This window comes from Vanellus vanellus (assembly GCF_965231255.1).
Source record: "Vanellus vanellus genome assembly, chromosome: 4".
In the NCBI taxonomy this organism is placed as follows: Eukaryota; Metazoa; Chordata; class Aves; order Charadriiformes; family Charadriidae; genus Vanellus; species Vanellus vanellus.
The window spans coordinates 72,680,711-72,699,564 of record NC_138909.1 but is presented as its reverse complement, the minus strand read 5'-3'; the positions used below and the strand labels follow the sequence as shown (position 1 = coordinate 72,699,564).

General features: G+C 36.3%; 1 protein-coding gene across 1 annotated transcript in view; it reads left to right on the top strand.

Annotated features, from left to right (window-relative positions):
- Positions 1-18,854, top strand: part of FRYL (FRY like transcription coactivator) — a 102,302-nt gene that overhangs the window by 19,780 nt on the left and 63,668 nt on the right. Inside the window, exons 9-23 of the mRNA XM_082481971.1 lie at positions 627-725; positions 2,242-2,343; positions 5,147-5,191; positions 8,470-8,573; positions 9,203-9,311; positions 10,258-10,344; positions 11,024-11,195; positions 12,469-12,601; positions 12,856-12,963; positions 14,161-14,398; positions 15,055-15,240; positions 15,341-15,427; positions 16,242-16,510; positions 16,936-17,131; positions 18,192-18,316. Coding sequence (XP_082338097.1) covers positions 627-725; positions 2,242-2,343; positions 5,147-5,191; positions 8,470-8,573; positions 9,203-9,311; positions 10,258-10,344; positions 11,024-11,195; positions 12,469-12,601; positions 12,856-12,963; positions 14,161-14,398; positions 15,055-15,240; positions 15,341-15,427; positions 16,242-16,510; positions 16,936-17,131; positions 18,192-18,316 — 2,060 coding nt within the window. The remainder of the gene's footprint in view (positions 1-626; positions 726-2,241; positions 2,344-5,146; positions 5,192-8,469; positions 8,574-9,202; positions 9,312-10,257; positions 10,345-11,023; positions 11,196-12,468; positions 12,602-12,855; positions 12,964-14,160; positions 14,399-15,054; positions 15,241-15,340; positions 15,428-16,241; positions 16,511-16,935; positions 17,132-18,191; positions 18,317-18,854) is intronic.

Here is an 18,854-nt window from a genome sequence, read left to right as displayed (position 1 = left end):
TAAGAGACTACCAGAGTTTTTGATAAAGAGGGTAGCTGCCGGGTTTGTGGAAGGCAGGCTATCCTGTGTGCAAGGACAAAGCGGGTAAAAAAGGTGTAGGGCTCCATATATCTGTTTCATTATTCTGAAAGCTGAACAAAGACAATTTACAAAGTTGGTTAGCTGGTAATCCTGTGCATCATTTCCAAAGTTTTCAGTTTTCAGCACTGGAGGACATAAAAGAAAAGGGGAAGATTAAAGAGGGAAAGAGGGAAAAAGCTATAGGTATTTTTTTTTAAATATATGAAATGCTTATAAAGAGCTTCAGCGTAGTTTTTATTTGTTAGTTGGTGGTAAATACTTTTTCTTCTTTAACTATGGAATACAGGTGACATTCTTATAATAGTGTTTTTTAATGGTTTTTGGGTTTGTTTTGTTGGTTTGGTTTTTTTAACTGTATGGAAGTAGTGTATGACAGGATTTCTTATGCTTCTGTTTATATTTCAGATAAATACACTCAAATACTTACCTAATGTGAGATTTAACTTTTGGATGTTCTTGAATTTATGGACATCTTAATGTATATTTAAATTGCCTTCTGTATAAACTTTTAAACCCATTTATGTCTGTGTTTTTTTTTTTAACAGGCTGTTAAAAATGAAGTGAATGTGCCATGTTTGAAAAATTTTGTGGAGATGCTTTATCAGACTACCTTTGAATTGAGTTCAAGAAAGAAGCATTCACTGGTATTTTAAAGAAATATTTCAACTTCTCCATTTTGCTCATCTTAGACTTTTAAGCTAGTACATTATATGAGGAAAAGCTAACAGCTGTATTCATTTAAATATTAACTCCTCAGTTCAAGTATAACTAATTCACACTGTGTATGTGCATTTGCTCTAATTTTGATTTGTTTCTTTGTGCAAGATATGTGTTCTGCTATCTCACTTGTAAGATTGTCTTGAAATCGATGCTTATTTTTGATTATTTTAGTGGGTTTCAGCACAGTTATTTAACCTAATGTCTCTTCTAAAATGAACATGCATTCAGGGAGTCTGTTTTTAATTATGTTTAATTAAAAGATGGAAGTGTCAGACAAGACTTTTCCAGCAAAACAGCAGCCTGTTAATAGTCCTGCTCTGCCTGTTTTCTCCTCTCCTCATATGTTTTGTTTTTCTTTTTCTAATATGTTTCTTTTTGTCTCTTTCGAATATAAATATCTGTGGGTTATTTTTCCCCTGAGACTGCATCTTAGCTTTTCCCCTAAAAATGCATCTTAGCAAGGATTTAAATCTCTCATTAATACAGTATTTGCTAATTCTTGATGACCGTGGCAGCCATATTTCAAGTTGATTCACTTCACTTTGCTGGAATTGTAGAGCTAAACTTTGCATTACAATTGGCATATTCAGTAAATGCAAGTGAATTTAGAATGATTTATTCTCACTTTCATGTAGGGGTGAGCTTTACTTTCTGGTATTCTGAGCATATAAAGCATATGTTGTTGTACATGGTTAACTCCTAATGTAAGAATAACAACAAGTAGTTTATGTTAGTGTTCACAATGTAATGTTATTTATGAAGTCAGAAACATTGTTACATCAAGATTACAATTGACCTATTCATTCTCATTCTCTAATTTTACTCCATACCGAGATAATCTGCAGTCAGATTTGGTATTAATTGCCATTATGCCTGGAAAAGTATGTGGTGTTTAAACAAATCTGATACTAAAGCAAAGCAAAGTCATGCTAGGCTGCGTATTCACAGACTTTATTAGACTGTGCTTCGTTCCTTACTAAAAGCAGACCTTGAGTAGAAGTAACATGTCTGATAACCTAAGATCTGCCTCGGTTTTTACTGAGTTGATGATGTTTTTCCTGAATATTTTTCTTAGAGGCAGTTCCCCCTCCCAGCATGTAGGACCCCACGAACTGAACCATGTGGTTGCAAAGAAAGAGCCAATATTGTACGAAGGGTGAGATCTGCTCTCAGTCTGAGATCAGGCCTTGCTAAGGGATGAGCTTCACCGTGGTCCCACTGCCCTGGTCCTACGCTACGGGCTCTTATGGCACGTAGGTTATACATACCCAGGACACCATGGCTGGCACGCGTGTGCTAGCACAGGGGACAGGCTGCCGTGCAATGCTGAAAACTGTGAGAGCGAGACAAGAGCTGACTGTGTGTCTCATTCTCAATGTACAAGACTTGGGAGGTCTGCAAAGAGCAATTTGATCAATTCTTTTTCCCCCCTACTCGTAGGCTTTGTATCCATTGATCACCTGCCTGTTGTGTGTCAGTCAGAAACAGTTTTTTTTAAATAACTGGCACGTTTTCCTGCAGAACTGTTTGTCACATCTAAAGGTAAGAATCCTTTTCAATTCAGGAACTGTTACAAATCGATAGCATTTATTCCGATATGTTCTCGGCATTCTCGTGCCAAATAAACAATGCATATTTGGCTGTTTAAAAGGACACTGTGCAATATTTTTATTTTTTTAATTAAATGTCGTAAATCTCCATTAGTATTAAACTTAGAAGTAAGTTTTTGTGATGCTGTGTATAACTGGAAATAGATGTGGCCACTGTGGGAGACTATCCGTTTTATCGAGTAAAGTCTGCAGAAGTATCTGCTAGTAAATGCTATTTATGCCAGAGAAGGTACAAACTTTATTTCTTCACGTGCAAATTATACGTGAGAAAATAAGTGGCTTGTCTACTCCTTTAAGTAGAATGTATAGTAACTGCAAAATTTCTCTCTCTTTTTCACTTACTGAAGGAATAGAAAATGAATTGAGAGTCTAGAAAAGAGACTCTATTTACACCCTGTGATATGTATTTTCCAAATAAGAATTACAGTGTCCCTTTAACTCCTGGCTTCGGTTGATAGCATTGTAAACATGAGTTGATTGATAAAGAGATCAAGATACTTGAAATTAGGGATTTGTTTTAGTGACTTTCTTGTAGCATTAATTGTTGTACATGTTCTTTCCTTAATTAACATAGTTCATGATTTTGCCTAATGTATTGATTTTGATAATTATAATAAATTCTTTGATCCACCTTCACAATTCATTCTGGTTAGGTATGAGTGACAGTTTTGGAGCTTATTAGTAAAATACATAAACCAGTATGAAGTCAAAAGGAAACAGGTTTAGCTGCTTGGATTGTTTTTTAAGGGTCATTTTGTTTTCATGACATCTTTCACACTTTTCTGTTGCTTATTGGGTTTTTATATATTTTTCATCTAACATTGCAGTTCTTTTGCAAAATTTGCCTTTATTTTTGTTTTGTTTTTTATTTTGCTTATGGAGGCTGCTTTTGCTTTTGTTTTTAAAGCTTTTATAAAAAATCTTACAATCTAGGATTTGCGTTTTTCTAGCATAATGTCCATTGCTGATAATGGATGTATTAAAAAATATAAATGCCAGTGAGTTTAACTGGTAGTTGCTGAGCATGCATTTTATATTTTACTTAGTTTTGTTAACCACTAACAGCTTAACACATTTACTGTAAGGCTCTATTCAGCAGAAATTCTACAGATGAGTTTCTGCAATTCAGAATTAGCAGTGTTATGATGCTATGCCATCAGTGAGTTATTTAGGATACTTTATGGCTTGGTTTAATTTGGCCCACCAAATGTTATTGGTTTTTTGGGGTGCCTACCTTGTTCGGAAACTTTGTTGAGATTAATTTTGAAAAATACACCCCCACTGTCCTCATGTGTCTTATGAATTAATGTATTCCTTTGTTTCTGAAGCTAATTAAATGCATGCACTCTGTAATAAGTAATCTCATTAATTTATAAATCTGAATTTCACAGCAGTTTAGTCTTTTAGATTTTCCCTTCCCCATTTTACTTCCTGATTTCCTAATGACTAAAGTTATTTTATATACGTTTACCTAAATATGTTAAATGCAATAAGGATTCCAAATCCGTTGTCTCTAGTGTCTTTGTTACTTAATGAAGTAATTTTGAGAGTTACTGGGAGATACCTTAGAGTACTGGAAAGGTTCATCCACCCCTACTGTATTAGTTAAAATTAATGAATTAATGATTGAAATAACGACAGCACTTAGACCGTATCACAGGGATGTTCTATGAAGCGTACAGGCCCATTAGCAAGTCACCAAGGGGTAATGTAGGGGTTGGATTCGTGATGCCCACTTCATTCCCTGGTGACTGCCCAGCACAAACTCTTACCTAGCAGCAAACACCACGTGGACACACCTTGGTGACAGAAACAAGCAATTTCCCATTTGCCATGATGTGAAAGCTCACGACTTTGCAGTTGCTCCATTGTACCTGATGCATAGTATATTCTTACCCTGCCTCACCCCGCAGTATTTCGGTGCTGCGTCATGCTTGATAATGCTCCTGAGGGCCCTGTGAATCCTAATCCAGTACTAGCAATATTTTTAAACTCTTGGAAACTCTTTCTGCTGGGTGTCAGTGCACACTGCCCTTCAGTTGTCCTCAAAGCAGGCTTATTGTATGGGAAGATCATCCTAGCCTTGCTGGAAGGAGGAAGCCTAGGGGCCTGCACCACTGGAAACAGCAGATAAGTGAGTCATAAGAGTCAGGTTAGTCCAGGAGTGTACCAAAGGGTGTTTCTTGGTATACGTATAGCTGGCCTTCTCCCACAAAGCGCTTGGGATGCTGTTCCAGCGTTAAGCCCAGCAGCTCATTTCTTTACGCACTGTAGCATAGGCAAAATCCTGAATTTGTTCAGGGGGTAATAACACTGGGTCAGTATTGTAGACTCTTTTTAGTGAGACTAATTCTAGCAGTTTGTCAGAAAGCTGATAGATTCTTGGATGAAGCTGAGTTGCTGTGGTATCTTTTCCCCTCCCTGGAAGTGGTGGTAGGAACATTTAAGAAAGCTGCTGAAACGGGAGAGAAAAGTGTCTATCATTCTGCACCACTGTTGGGTGGAAAAGAGTAATTTTTTTTTTTCTTTCACAGTTTAATCTTAGTGTCTGTTACCACAAAACCTTGCAAGTTGGAGGAACGTTTTCTGCCACTATAGCAAAACCTGTATTTCTACTGAATAGAGTCCTTACTAGTCAGCTATCTGTTGGTTTTGTGCTTTTTTTTCATCTAACATGCATGTGCCTTCCATTCTCATGTTTGTTATGTTTTGCTGTCTTACATTGCTTTATTTAGATGCCATCTAACAACAGTATCAGAAAACAAATAGAAACACTGCAGGTGAGTTAATATGTTGTTATAACTCAGTGAAACGTTGCTTTGTCTCATGTAAATACTTTGTTCTGTTTTTTTATGTTAATTGTTGTATTTTGTGCTTTCCTTTCTTTGTAAAAGCGCTGTTAGTACTGTTAAGAAGCAACAGGACTAAGAATAGCTAATGTTTCAAAGATCTTTTTTTCTTGCCAGGGAGGAAAGATCAGAAAATTATCTAATATCAGTTTTTCCTTGGGGGTGAAAATGTGGCTTTGTGAAATTGAGTATCAATATCACAGCTGGTTTCCCTGAACAGCAGTGCATGGTTCCACTGGAAGTAAACTGCCTATTCAGATGTATGATTCTTTTTCCTGTTAATTCATTTCAAAGAGTGTCTTGCATGCGAGCAAACTTGAAAACATTTTCACAATAAAAAAATGTGAAACTGATTTACTATAACAACTTGCAGTGCACTAACTTGAAAGACTTTTACGCTGTTGGTTTTGCAGGTTTTAAAAAGTAGAAATTGTTTTAGTTCAGAACAGAAGAAAAGTTTAACGTCAGTATTAAAAAGTACTTTCTTCAGTAAGTGACTACATTTGACTAACATGGAAAAAATGCTATTTTGTTTCTTGCCTTCGTTGAGATATGTTTCGTTGACTCATTTTTATGTGTTGTATAAGAACACTGTAGATACGCTCTTACTTCTTTGGTTTTGTAACAGAATACAGTTCTTGACAGCTTATTCCATAGTCTGCTGATATAATTTATTATAAAAGTTTTAGGATTTTAAACAGACCTGTGTTTGAAAATAAACCCCAGATAGAGTGCTTTAAAATCTGTCAGGCATCAGCTAAAAAGACTGAAATTCAGCCAGGTTGGTGAATTACGTAGCCATATATACTGTATTCTAATTGCAGTAATCTCAAAGAGAAAAGGAAATACTGACATATTAACACCAAGTATACAAGTGTGCCATAAATTAGGCATAAAAAGCCATTTTCTTCTAGCATATTTGTTTAGTTTCTAGTTATAGGAAGAGATGATTAAAATTTTCAATGCTTAAGAAATTAGGAGTACTGTTGTACTTATTTTGTAACCCTTTGTAAAAGGTTAATGTCTCCTTATACGTTCCTTTTTTTTTTTAGCAAAGAAACAAACTTTATGATAACTTATCAGAAGTAGCTATATTGGATGATAAACCTCCTAACAGATGGAATGTTGTTAACATTGTAAAAATGCTACCCATACCATTCTTTTTTCTATTAGATGATTGAAAGTCAATAGTAAGTTTTTGGTTTTCTTCTGGACCTGTAAATTAAGCTCCCCTTTGGAGTATTGGAAATAAGAAAATGGAAGCATTACTCGGTTCTAGACACCGCATTTCAGATAGGCTTTGATAATGCGTGTACCAATGAATTCACCAGCCTACTTTGAACATCAAGAACTGTTAGCCTGCCTGTGGATTAAATGTGATGAGTAATAACTCATTTTTTGCTCTTAAGGTTGATTAAAATCAAAGCTATCACAGTCTCGCCCTCTCATACAATTATGAGCATTTGCTTCTTCCTCACAATAGCACCACTGGTAAATTAAACGGACAGTGGGACAGTTATCTGTCTGAATACTAACCAGGGACGGGTGTAACTTTTTATTGGTTAGATTATGTCCAGACCACCTTCCTAAATTTACCCACTAGTATTAGTTGCAGGTGTGCTTATTCAGAGGCAATAGCGGGATGACATTGATAAGTGTGCAGGGAGGGTAGAACTGGTGTAGACTGGGTTAAGTTACTCCCTCTAATAGTCTGATAAACAGTCACGTATGTTACTTGTGTTTGAAGTACCACTTTTGCCTCTGTGATTTGGTGGTAGGCTTTTAGCCTTTCTTAAAGTAAGCTGCTGGCAAAACCAATAGTCCCAACCCACTGGGGTTAAAGCCACCCCAATTACTCTCTCCTTTATGTACTCTATAGCACAGAAAAAGCTGTGAAATTATTTGGATCAACTTACTGGTGTCAGTTGGACTTATTGCTAGAATCCATGCCGAGGGAGCAGTGAGATTGCAGGGAAGGGAACCAAAGATGCAACCATCTCTTTTTGAAGAGTGTGGTCTGAGATCCACTTAGACTCTTTGTGAAATGGCGCTCCGCTTGTCCTGGGAGGACAAAGTACTCTGCTGTTCTGACTCAGTGGCTTGTGGTAGAGGCCACAACAGGTGAAATTGGTTAGGTTGAAGCCATCATATAGATATGTCTTGAAACAGAGAGACTTCACCAGAGAGGGGAAGGTGTATTGGGGGGGGGTTATTGTTGGTTTTTTGTTGCTTTTGCTTGGATTTTTTTGGTTGGTGGTTTTTGTCATGGGTGGTTTTTTTTTGTTGTGTATAATTTTCTTTAAACTGATCGTAAAAAGATAACAACTGGGAATATTTTTTTTTCTGTTCATAACCTCATACTTATGGCCAGTTCCAAGAATCTTGCTGGACACTTCAAGATTATAAATACACCAAGAATCCCTAGTTGGAAAAGGGATTGCTGGAGTTGGTACGAACAATGTTAATTACTGTTTTACACAGTTTAAGAGCTAGGAGGAGCAAAGCTAAACTCCTACTAGCAGATTTAAGACAAAGATATAATTTTTTTTTATACAGTGCATAAATTAAACTGAATTATGCCACAAGTTTTTGTATTAATTCAAGAAAAAGCTAGTTTAATTGTTATAACAAAAATCCATTGGCAGTGATTAAATACTAATACAGTCCACAGAAAATGGCTAAGTTGGGTGAAGCCTGGAGCGCTCACCCAGAGAAGCATCCTTGTGTGCCTGCCCTGTTTTGCATTCTTTTCTTCTGCACCTGCTACTGTCTGCTGTCATAAACTGAATAATGGACTTAGACTTTGTGCCTGATCCAAAGCAGCTATTCCAATGTTTTAGACAAACTTTAAGTTAGTTTGCTATAAAGTAGGTATTTGTTACCAGTGGCTTTCTGAGAAAAGTTCTTGGAAGCAATACACCCTTGGTGTTCGTCTCAAGAGGACTATCTGCTTTTTAGTTCCTCCTCTGCTCTCAGGGTGAAAGACATGTAAAATAATCTGGAATTACTAGTTAAATATTGAGGTAGTATTGGAAATATGCAATACCGGGGTTGTTTTTATAAAAATGTATTGACACTTGTAGGCAGTATTAAACATCAGTTTTCATTGTTAAAGAAATTTTAAAATATTCTCAAAAGTTAAAAGAGCAATAATAGAATTTTCTGAGTGTCTCACAGGCAACGGTAACTATTTTTCATTTATTTTACAGAATAAAGATCCCAAAATGTCCCGAGTTGCACTGGAATCTTTGTATAGGTTATTGTGGGTTTATGTTATTAGAATAAAATGTGAAAGCAACACTGTAACTCAAAGGTAAGTTCATTATGCAAAGGATTTTAAACTACTGATTGGTGGGGTTTTTCCCCCCTAGTGATGCCAGAAGAGATCTTGAAGGCAGCTCAGTGATGGTCTAGTCAGGTAAACAGGGGAACAAAGACTTCATCTTAATAGAGAAAACAAAAAAAACTTGATCAATTTGATGAGGAGAAAGAATAGAGCGTACAATTTTCTTTGCAGGGATAGAAGAGGGCAGAGGGATAAGAAGCAGGAAATTTATTAAAGTTAAAAGGCACGGATGGTACCACAACAAACAGGGTATGAAGTGACCATCACTGAGTATGGGCTGGAAATGAAAAGGTTTTCTTTATAAATTAGCATCATGACAGTTTGGAATAGCCATTCAGATTTTGCCCCTTCTCCTGACTATTACTTACTAGTTTAAAGCGGGATCTTGGTCACTTCATAAATGAGCCCATGATACTGTTGCCTGTGACAGCAGAGGGCTGGACTTGCTGTAGGTGCTCCTACCTGTTGTATGCTTCTCTATTTGGTAGTAACCCCACACACTCTTCCAGATTTGAACTGTAACATCTACGCTATTATAAAAAGTTAACTTTAAAAAGTTTTTTTTTTTATTTCTTTTTGTTTCTAAATTCTTGTAGCCGTCTCATGAGCATCGTATCAGCACTTTTTCCAAAAGGATCGCGTAGCGTGGTCCCACGAGACACACCTCTGAATATATTTGTGAAGATAATTCAGTTCATTGCTCAGGTAAGAAGATGTCTAGATAGAGCTGTAAAAGTAGGAAGAAATGTAAATTCAAGGTTAGTTTTTGAAATATTTGCACTGAACTAATGGTCTTATATCTTGAATAGAGTTTCCCCAAGTATGTATAAGGAATGAAATTACTTATTCTGTTTCTACTAATGGCAAAATTATTTTACTTAAACTTCAATAACTATTGTGCATGAACATTATGATGATTAATATTTACATTTATATTGAACTGTTGTGTATGTGTGTGTATATATATATAAAAAATACACTAATATAATTAGAATATTCCATTATATTTTTTTAAGGGACAAAGCTTTTGAACATATTTAGCCTGGAGGATAGCCTCTGTAGACAGAAAAAAATATGTAATACATGCAGTAGTGTGTAGTTAGTATTGCATTGTGATTTATATTATTTTAAGTGCTTCTGTTGTCCTAATATCGAAATGCAGGTATGATCTCACAAGATAAACTCTCATTCATCTATAACCTTATAGATTAGAGAGCTGTTTTCCTGTCTTACAGATAGCTTGTTTGTGCTTCAGCTTCCAAGATGATTTGCTTCTGCTCATACAGTGAGGACGCAGGACACACAACCCTTCACTGTTTATATTTGTTTCCTAGGGCTCCTCTTTTTATCACTAATTTTTAGTTGTTTCAAACAGTTCATCTCCTTTGTAGAAATGAGCAGAATTGTCTGGGAATTTTTTCAGGAGAAATAGTTCAACCATATCAGGGGATGAGCTGTGTTGAATTGTACTATATTTAGAAAAGAACAAGAAGTCATAAGGATAAATAGGAAAAAAGTGAATGTTTTAAAAACTTTATTTTTTTAAACTTTCAAGACCTGATACCCAGCACCTGTGCAAAGCCAAGAAATTAAACTATGCATATTAACAGAAAAGAGATGATCATATCAATCTTTTTTTTTTTTTTAATAGGAACGTTTGGATTTTGCAATGAAAGAAATAATATTTGATCTTCTTAGTGTTGGAAAATCACCTAAAACCTTCACTATTAACCCAGAGGTAAAGAAAGCTCATTACTTGCATGCAGTGAGAACAGGGGATTGGGGGATTTCTTGGGGGAAAGTGGTTAAATATTTTTGAGCTGGGATGAAAGCAGTTTAATGAATATCTGAAGGAGTGTTCTGCTAAAACTAAAGAAGTGATTGTAGTTGTGCACAACTGCTGCTTCATTTCCGGTGAGTAAGCTACCAGCAGTACTACAGTTCAGACTTATTTCAACAATAATTTCACTAATTATGTGGGAATTTTTGTTACAGTATAACTGTAAAGCCTTTTTTGAGGGAAGTCGTACCTAGCTCTTATGGTTCAAGACCCAATCTAATCTAACAGATGAGATGTTTCAGCAACATCTGTCTTCACTGTGTCATTCTCGAGATTCGTGTGAAGTCCTTTACTGTTCTGTACTATCAAATATTTGGTATATATTAATTAGCCTGTGTCAAGTCAGTTAACTGGAATCAGAGTTGTGGGGAGGCACTGAAGGCTTAAACTTTATTCTTGTTACTTTTGTTACCCTAATACGTAACATTTAAATAATGTCTGTCCTCTGGGAACCATACCGCTGTCTGTTTAAAAGAGAGGAAAGATGAAATTCGTGTTTTGCCTCATCTGTGTTACGTTAATATTATAATTTCTTCTGTTTTCTCTTTCTTTCTTCTTCCCTTTTTTGGTATTGAAGAGGATGAATATCGGCCTCAGAGTCTTCCTTGTCATAGCAGATAGCTTGCAGCAGAAAGATGGTGAACCACCAATGCCAACAACAGGAGTTGTTCTTCCCTCAGGAAATACTCTGCGTGTGAAGAAAATTTTTCTTAACAAAACGCTGACAGATGAGGAAGCAAAAGTTATAGGTATGTTGTATTCTTTTGTAAGTTGGCACTCCAATAGGTGTGTATATATTCTCAATTATTCTCAAGGAGTACATTTGTGTAACTTTATTTCTGTATTTATTTTAATTGTTAGCGAGAATCTAATGATAGTCTCTTTTAACAGAATTGCTTTGATTCTTTAGAGAGGGCTGCTAGACAATATTGACCTTCTGGTGTCTGAGACCAAATCCATGGCTTTTTTTGAAGTGTTTTGCACTGCCAAATTAGCACAAAGAAGCCTGAGTGCAAGTAGTGTGGTAAATAGCATGGCAGTTTTTGATCCCTTGATGTCTGTCTGATGCCTCTCACTCACTCTCCCCCTGGTGGGATGGGGGAGAGAATCGGAAGGATAAAAGTGAGAAAACTCATGGGTTGAGATAAAGGCAGTTGAATAAGTAAAGCAAAAGCCACATGCACAAGCAAAGCAGAACAAGGAATTCGTTCCCTGTTTCCCATGGGCAGGCAGGTGTTCAGCCATCTCCAGGACAGAAGGGCTCTATCACGCGTTATGGTTACTTGGGAAGACAAAACACCATAACTCTGAACGTCCCCCCACTTCCTTCTTCTTCCCCCGTCTTTATGTACTGAGCATGATGTCACATGGCGTGGAATAGCCCTTGGGTCAGTTGGGGTCAGCTGTCCTGGCTGTGTCCTCTCCCAACTTTTTGTGCCTGACACCAGCCTACTCGCTGGTGGAGTGGTGTGAGGAGCAGAAAAGGCCCTGACTCTGTGTAAGCACTGCTCAGCAATAACTAAAACATCCCTGAACTGTCAACGCTGTTTCCAGCACAAATCCAAAACATAGCCCCATACTAGCTACTATGAAGAAAATTAACTGTCCCAGCCAAAACCAGCACAATGTCACTCTAGAATGTCCCAAATGTCCCATAGCTGGAGTGAGACAGTTTTCATCCCTGTTACTCTAGTGATCTTCTGTGGATGAGGCAGTTGTCTCTAAATAACTGTTTCAACATGTAAAATTTAAACCAGAACTAAAAAGCTCGGTTGCTTTTTAGCAACCAACTAATGGTTGCTTCCTTGTTTATGTTCTTTCCGAAACTTCTACATTCATATAATACCTCCTACTACTCATTTAACATGCATTTCTTTTGACTCTTAAGTGGGTGTTTCATATCATCTTTTGTACAAGACTATTTTTTTTTTCTTAGCTGAATAAGTGAATTGATGTTAATAAAAATATGAAAAATGAATGAGAACAAATGAAAGAGGTGATCACAACACTTTGGCTTTTCAGGAATGTCCATATACTACCCTCAAGTCAGAAAAGCCCTAGATAGCATTCTTAGGCATTTGGACAAAGAAGTTGGAAGGCCCATGTGCATGACTAGTGTGCAGATGTCCAATAAAGAACCTGAAGACATGATTACGTATGTACTGAATTACAATATTTTCACTGTCACAGTTATGTCATGTTGTTCTTATGCTGTAATGTTGCAGATGCCATCATTAATGCATTACAATTGTTGGCTTTTTACTTGACTATCAAATGAATACTAATTGCATTAATTCATTATAACAATTTTTGTTAGCTCCTTAGTTTTAACACGACGTTGAAAATATTTGTGGTGTACTGAAGCAGATTTTCCTGTTTTGTTTTGTTGGTTATAAACTGTTTTTGTAGGGGTGAGAGAAAACCTAAGATAGATTTGTTCAGAACTTGTATTGCTGCTATCCCAAGACTGATTCCAGATGGCATGAGCAGGACTGACCTCATTGAATTGCTTGCAAGGTAAGGGAGATGAAACTCTGCTCTTAGCAGATGTTCCTTTTTAAATGCTGTGTGTATAAGAGTTTGTCGGTGCACTGTGTAGTGTAAGTCCACTGCATACACAGTCTGGTCTCCCTGGTCCTGCCTACCTTCTGCTGTTGGTCGAGTGTTACTGGTCAGGGTAGCAGGAGGTAAATTTATCCTGAAGATCTTGCACTTATTTTTAGAGAGGATTTTTTTGGAAAGTATTTCTGTTGCTTTGTTTTTTGAACTTGTCTTACCTTTTGTTACTACTATCATATCCCCCCCCACCCCCCTTTTTTTTCTTCCTATTGCTAATACTGTAAATTATCATAAAGGCATTCTTGTTTGACTTTACGAAAATGTGAGACAAGCACTTACAGGAAACCTTTTTTCTTGTACTCTAATAATCCTGCTTCCTTTTTCCATTTTTTTGGTCCAACACTACCCATATTCTTATATCTCTTATCTCAGTTTAAATCGAATGTACCTTATCAGTACTGATAAGTAGTTGAGACAACGGGGCAGCCAGGTGTCTGTAAGTGGGTAAACTGAGCATTCGGTGAGAATATGTAGTTGTGGTAGATGCCGACAGTCTTTACGTATGACTACAGTGATAAACCTTCCTCTTTTTAAGAATAAGGCTTTTCTAACACTTTTTCTTCAGTGTCAAAAATCCCATAAAAGACATGAAGTATTAAGTAATAATACAGTATGGCATAACTTTCTTCTGACATGGTGGGCTGAGACATATTCTTAAGTATATATGCAAAAGATTTTTTTTGTGAGTTTTTTCTTATACCCAAAGTAACGCTGCTTTATCTACAAAAATTATCTTTTTTTTTTTCAATTTTAATTTGAAGAAAATAACCTGTACATCATGGGGTGCCTGCCTGCTGAGCTCTAAGGTGGTTGCTCAGATGCATGCAAAGGTGTGCCTGTATGAAAGATGATCTTCTCGCTTGAAAATTATTTGTTTATACTAAGTTTTGTGGAGTCTTGCATTTTTTTGCTAGGGTAGTAGCACCTTCTATTAGTAGCCAGTTTCAGATGTATTTAGTGCAGAAAATGCATCTGCGCGGAAGTATTCTACACTGTATAGTAAAGAAGGAAGAGTTAACACCAAACTTTAATTTATAAAGGCTGGTTAAGAGTATGCCAATCTAGGGTGATGATACCGGTATTTTTTCTAAACAGGCTGACAATTCATATGGATGAAGAACTTCGTGCCTTGGCTTTCAATACTCTCCAAGCATTAATGCTTGATTTTCCAGATTGGCGGGAAGATGTTCTTTCAGGATTTGTATATTTTATTGTGCGTGAAGTGACTGACGTCCACCCAACGCTTCTTGACAATGCAGTAAAAATGTTAGTGCAGCTCATAAATCAGTGGAAACAAGCAGCCCAAATGCACAATAAGAACCAAGATTCTCAGGTATTTCTAAATAAGGTCTTTTGATGTTAAAACATGGTTTGAATCTACATATAATTTTATTAGTAGGCTTTATTGGTTTTGCTAAGTAATAAAAATTCAGCTTACTTTCTTACAGTGGTTGAAGATTTTTAGACCAATTGTTTTAAATCAGCGTTTTTGCCAAGAAAAATATAATTATTTTTTTTTAAATACTAATTACTAAAAATTGTTACCTGAACACTAATTCATGGCCACATTTTTGCTTACATTAAAAGTCATCGTGTGTAACTGGAAATATATTAAGTAGGAATGGTTAAAAAGGACCAATGGTCCTAGCAAACAGAAAGGGTTCAAATAATTTAATTTTATATTGTCCTATATGTGAGAATATTACTTACTTATTTTCAATTTTGCCCTCACTGCGTCATTCTCGAGAAAGTGAAATAAGAAAGGCTTTCTTGTGATATTTGCTTGGACTAAATTCAGAGAAATACTAAAAAAAACAGAGTAGCTGATATTGTGCCGTTCTTATAATGCAAAATTTGACTAATCCTCAAACCAGGACAATAGCCAAACAAGATCTTATGATTAATTCTGCCATCGCCAGTAATGGAACTATAGCTTGGTTGTGTTTACTTTCTTCTTAATTTGCTTGACTTCTGCGATCTTTTTCTTAGCGTGGTGTATCCAATGGGGCTGCCCATACCCTTCCTCTGGAGAGGAACCTTTATTCCAGTGTATTTCATGTGGTGGAAGGCTTTGCTTTGGTCATCCTTTGCAGCACAAGGCCTGCCACCAGGAGATTAGCTGTCAGCATTCTCAGAGAAATAAGGGCCTTGTTCACAGTTTTAGAAATTTCTAAGGTAAGAGTTGATGACCCATTCTTGTGACTGCTTAATGAAACTGCTTTTATCTTGTCTTTCCTTGAGCTTTTTATGCTTTGTGTTTTGTCTTTACTTGTAGAGTGAAGATGAGTTGGCTATAGATGTAATGGACAGACTAAGTGCCACTCTCCTGGAGAGTTTCATACATCTCACTGGGGCTGACCAGGTAGGAGAGTTTTTATGTTAAGTTGAATGTAAGGTGAGATAATTCTGCAAAACTGTCCCAAATAAATTGTATGTATTTTAAATGATAGTGTCACTATGTTTATGCTAACTTTATCAGCAATTTATCACCTTAAACAAACTAACTCACCCAACCAACTGAAAAAAAGAAGCAAACCACCTCTCAAAAACCCTTGAGGGATGTTGTGAGTCTGACACCACCATTGTATGCTTTCTGATCAATAGTGTGTGATTATGACAAACGTATGCACAGACAGCTGTACCTATATCTGTTTTTTTCTCATTTTGCTCATAGGTTACAATTTCTTTGAAGCAAAGACCGCTGCACATTTCTGTAGTGATGCAGTGTCTTAACAGTCAGTGTCCTTTACCCATGATGAAAGCTATAGTAACTATCAATGAATAACAACTGAATTCTATATTTATATATTTATCATTAACTCTTAAGTATCACGGAAAAGGTCTTCTGATTTTAGGTTTAGGAAACAAGTTAGAATTCAGTAGTAAGGCTTTTAGAGTCCGGAATCTCTTGGAAGAATTAAGTCATCAAGAGCGAAAGGGCCTTTTTCTAGAATTTACTGTTTCCTGGTATCCCGTTCCTTCCCAAAGAGCATGTTTATATAACTGCCCACCTTAGGAACTTCTGTAAAAGACCCATAAATTAAGTAATGTGTTTTATCTATTCCAAATGGGGTTTTGACACTGATACTTTATTAGATATTTAATAATGAAGAGATCATTACTTAATATACATAGATATTAAATATTGCCTCGTTCTCTTTTTTTTATGTGCACAGACTACTTTACTGTACTGTCCCAGTGCAATAGATTTACAGACTCTGGCTGACTGGAATTCCTCCCCAATCAGCCACCAGTTTGATGTGGTCAGTCCATCACATATATGGATATTTGCACATGTGACTCAAGGCCAAGATCCATGGATTATAAGCCTCTCAAGTTTTATGAAACAGGAAAATCTTCCAAAACACTGCCCAACAGCTGTAAGTTATGCTTGGACATTTGCTTATACCAGACTCCAACTGCTGTCTCCACAAGTGGATATAAAGTAAGTTATTTTCTGAAGTAATCACAGTATAGTATGTTGAGTGTTCTTTCAAGATTTATCGTCATTGTAATGTCTTTATGTTTCAGTGAGGTGATATATGGACCATTTATATTTTCTGCGGGTTTTATTCAGCTTTATATAACAAAAAATTAAAGCAGGTCTATCTGGGAAAAAAGTTATCTGCTGTGAAGATTAATCAATTCATGCTTTCGGCCGTGTCATAGTTCAACAGATTTGGTTATAAAAGTGTACATTATTGATGTACAGGTGTATTCTGAAAAAATTATTCAGAGTTTACCGTGTTAACAATTTTGGAAGCAATAGCATATACATAATTAATAAATAAATTAAGTAGAAAAACAAAGTGAAACCTGGTAAGTTTTATTTACTATACTGAGCTTTTTATTTATTTTCTTTTTTAACAGCAGCCCTATCAATGCAAAGAAAGTGAATACTACTACAAGCAGTGACTCCTATATTGGGCTCTGGAGAAACTACCTGATTCTTTGCTGCAGTGCAGCATCTTCTTCAAACTCCTCCACCTCCACAGGCTCTGTGAGATGTTCCCCTCCTGAGACGCTGGCGTCTACTCCTGACAGTGGTTATAGCATTGATTCAAGAGTAGGTTCTAATGCTTACTGTAAATAACTCTACATGTTGTTGGAAGTAGAAACACCTGAGGCTTATAATAACTATCATGATTCTTAGAAACTGGTGTAATTTCTATCGTGATTCTTAAAAAGTGGTGTAATTTGTTTGAAAACATGTTTTAACGTTTTTTCAGACATTTGTCTTTCATTTGTTTAAGACAGTGTTGTGGTTTGCTTCTCCCAATACATGCTGTGGAGGCTTTTCTGCTTATGTTTTTGAAGGCAAAATCTAATCATGTCAAGAAAACATTAACCCAATCTCGAAGTCTTATTTAGTGGTAGTGAAGAAGTGTTTTGTTTACTGTTAAGGTTTGTTGGCGTGTTTTTTCTTTTCTGTCAGTAAACTTCTGCAATTCTGAGCAAATAGCCTCACACTTCAGTAACTGAGGCAGAGACCTATTCCGGCATGATGTATCTTGTTATATTTTTCCTAACCACAGGCAGTTTTCTGTCTGCCTTGCTTCATATCACCTGCAGTTTTTTTCTTTTTTTCTTTTTTTCTTTTTTTTTTTTTTCCTGCTTCTTTGCTTATTTTTGTTCTTCTCCTTTTTGGCTTCCTGCAGAAGGTACAGTAGAGGTGAAGATAACTCATGCGCTACGTAGCAAATTTTTGGCCGACGCAGCTTATTCCACTTGTTTGTTACCAAGATCCTTTCCCTAAATCTAAGAAACCATAGACTGAAATCTTTGTTCTCTTTGAGAGCTGCAATGGAGCCTAAGGAGTTGGAGACCAGAAGTCTGCTGCTTCTCTCTAAGGAGGGCAGATACACTAAATATGCAAAGCATCTGTTGGGGCGTTCATTGTCATCTGACAATGCAAATTCAATTAGACAAGGAATGGAGAAGTAGTTAATACTACTTCACTGTTTCAGAGAGTCTTTTTCCATGTCAAAGATAAAAATTTCATTTTAATCATTTTAAGTCACTGATCAGTGTGAGAAGACTGTAAAATTACAGCAGATGTTTTATTGTTACACCACCTGATTGTTTGGTAACTGCTTCATTCTGTTTCATTCTGGTTTTCTTCTTAGATCATTGGCATTCCATCCCCTTCCTCCCTGTTTAAGCACATAGTTCCAATGATGCGCTCTGAGAGCATGGAAATTACAGAATCCCTTGTGCTGGGACTTGGCAGGACCAACCCAGGAGCTTTTAGGTAACTGTTGTGTTTTATCTGTTTTTATGCTACTGAATCAGAGATCAGAAAAAAAAAATTGCTTTTTTTTTCTTTTAAGAATTCTACAAAAGCTCTGAAAACTGATTGCCGTTGTCTTTTCTAGCGTTTAGTGGTGTGATAAAGATTGTTAGAGGTTGAAATAATTTTATGTAGAGATCATGTCTGCATAAAGAAAAACAAGTTAGTTGAAACAATAAACAGCTGCCTTTTATTGATATTAAAGGCTGCCCTTATATGAAAGAACAGACTGTGGGGTATTAATGTTTGAAATGTTAATTGTAGTCATGTTTATAAGAGTTACTAAACTCTTCTTATTGGTATTGCCAACAAACATGTTTCTCATCTCTTTGTGTGTAGGAGTTTCATGATAACCGTATTCTAAAAAGAGAATTTTGGATCAAGCTAAAAAATAAAATACGTTACAACTGTTTTCTGGCTACTGCTGAATTTTCTAAAATTTGTGGCGCATACCTCTTCTTTTTTTTCATGAGTAAACTTCCTGTAACTTCATAACTAA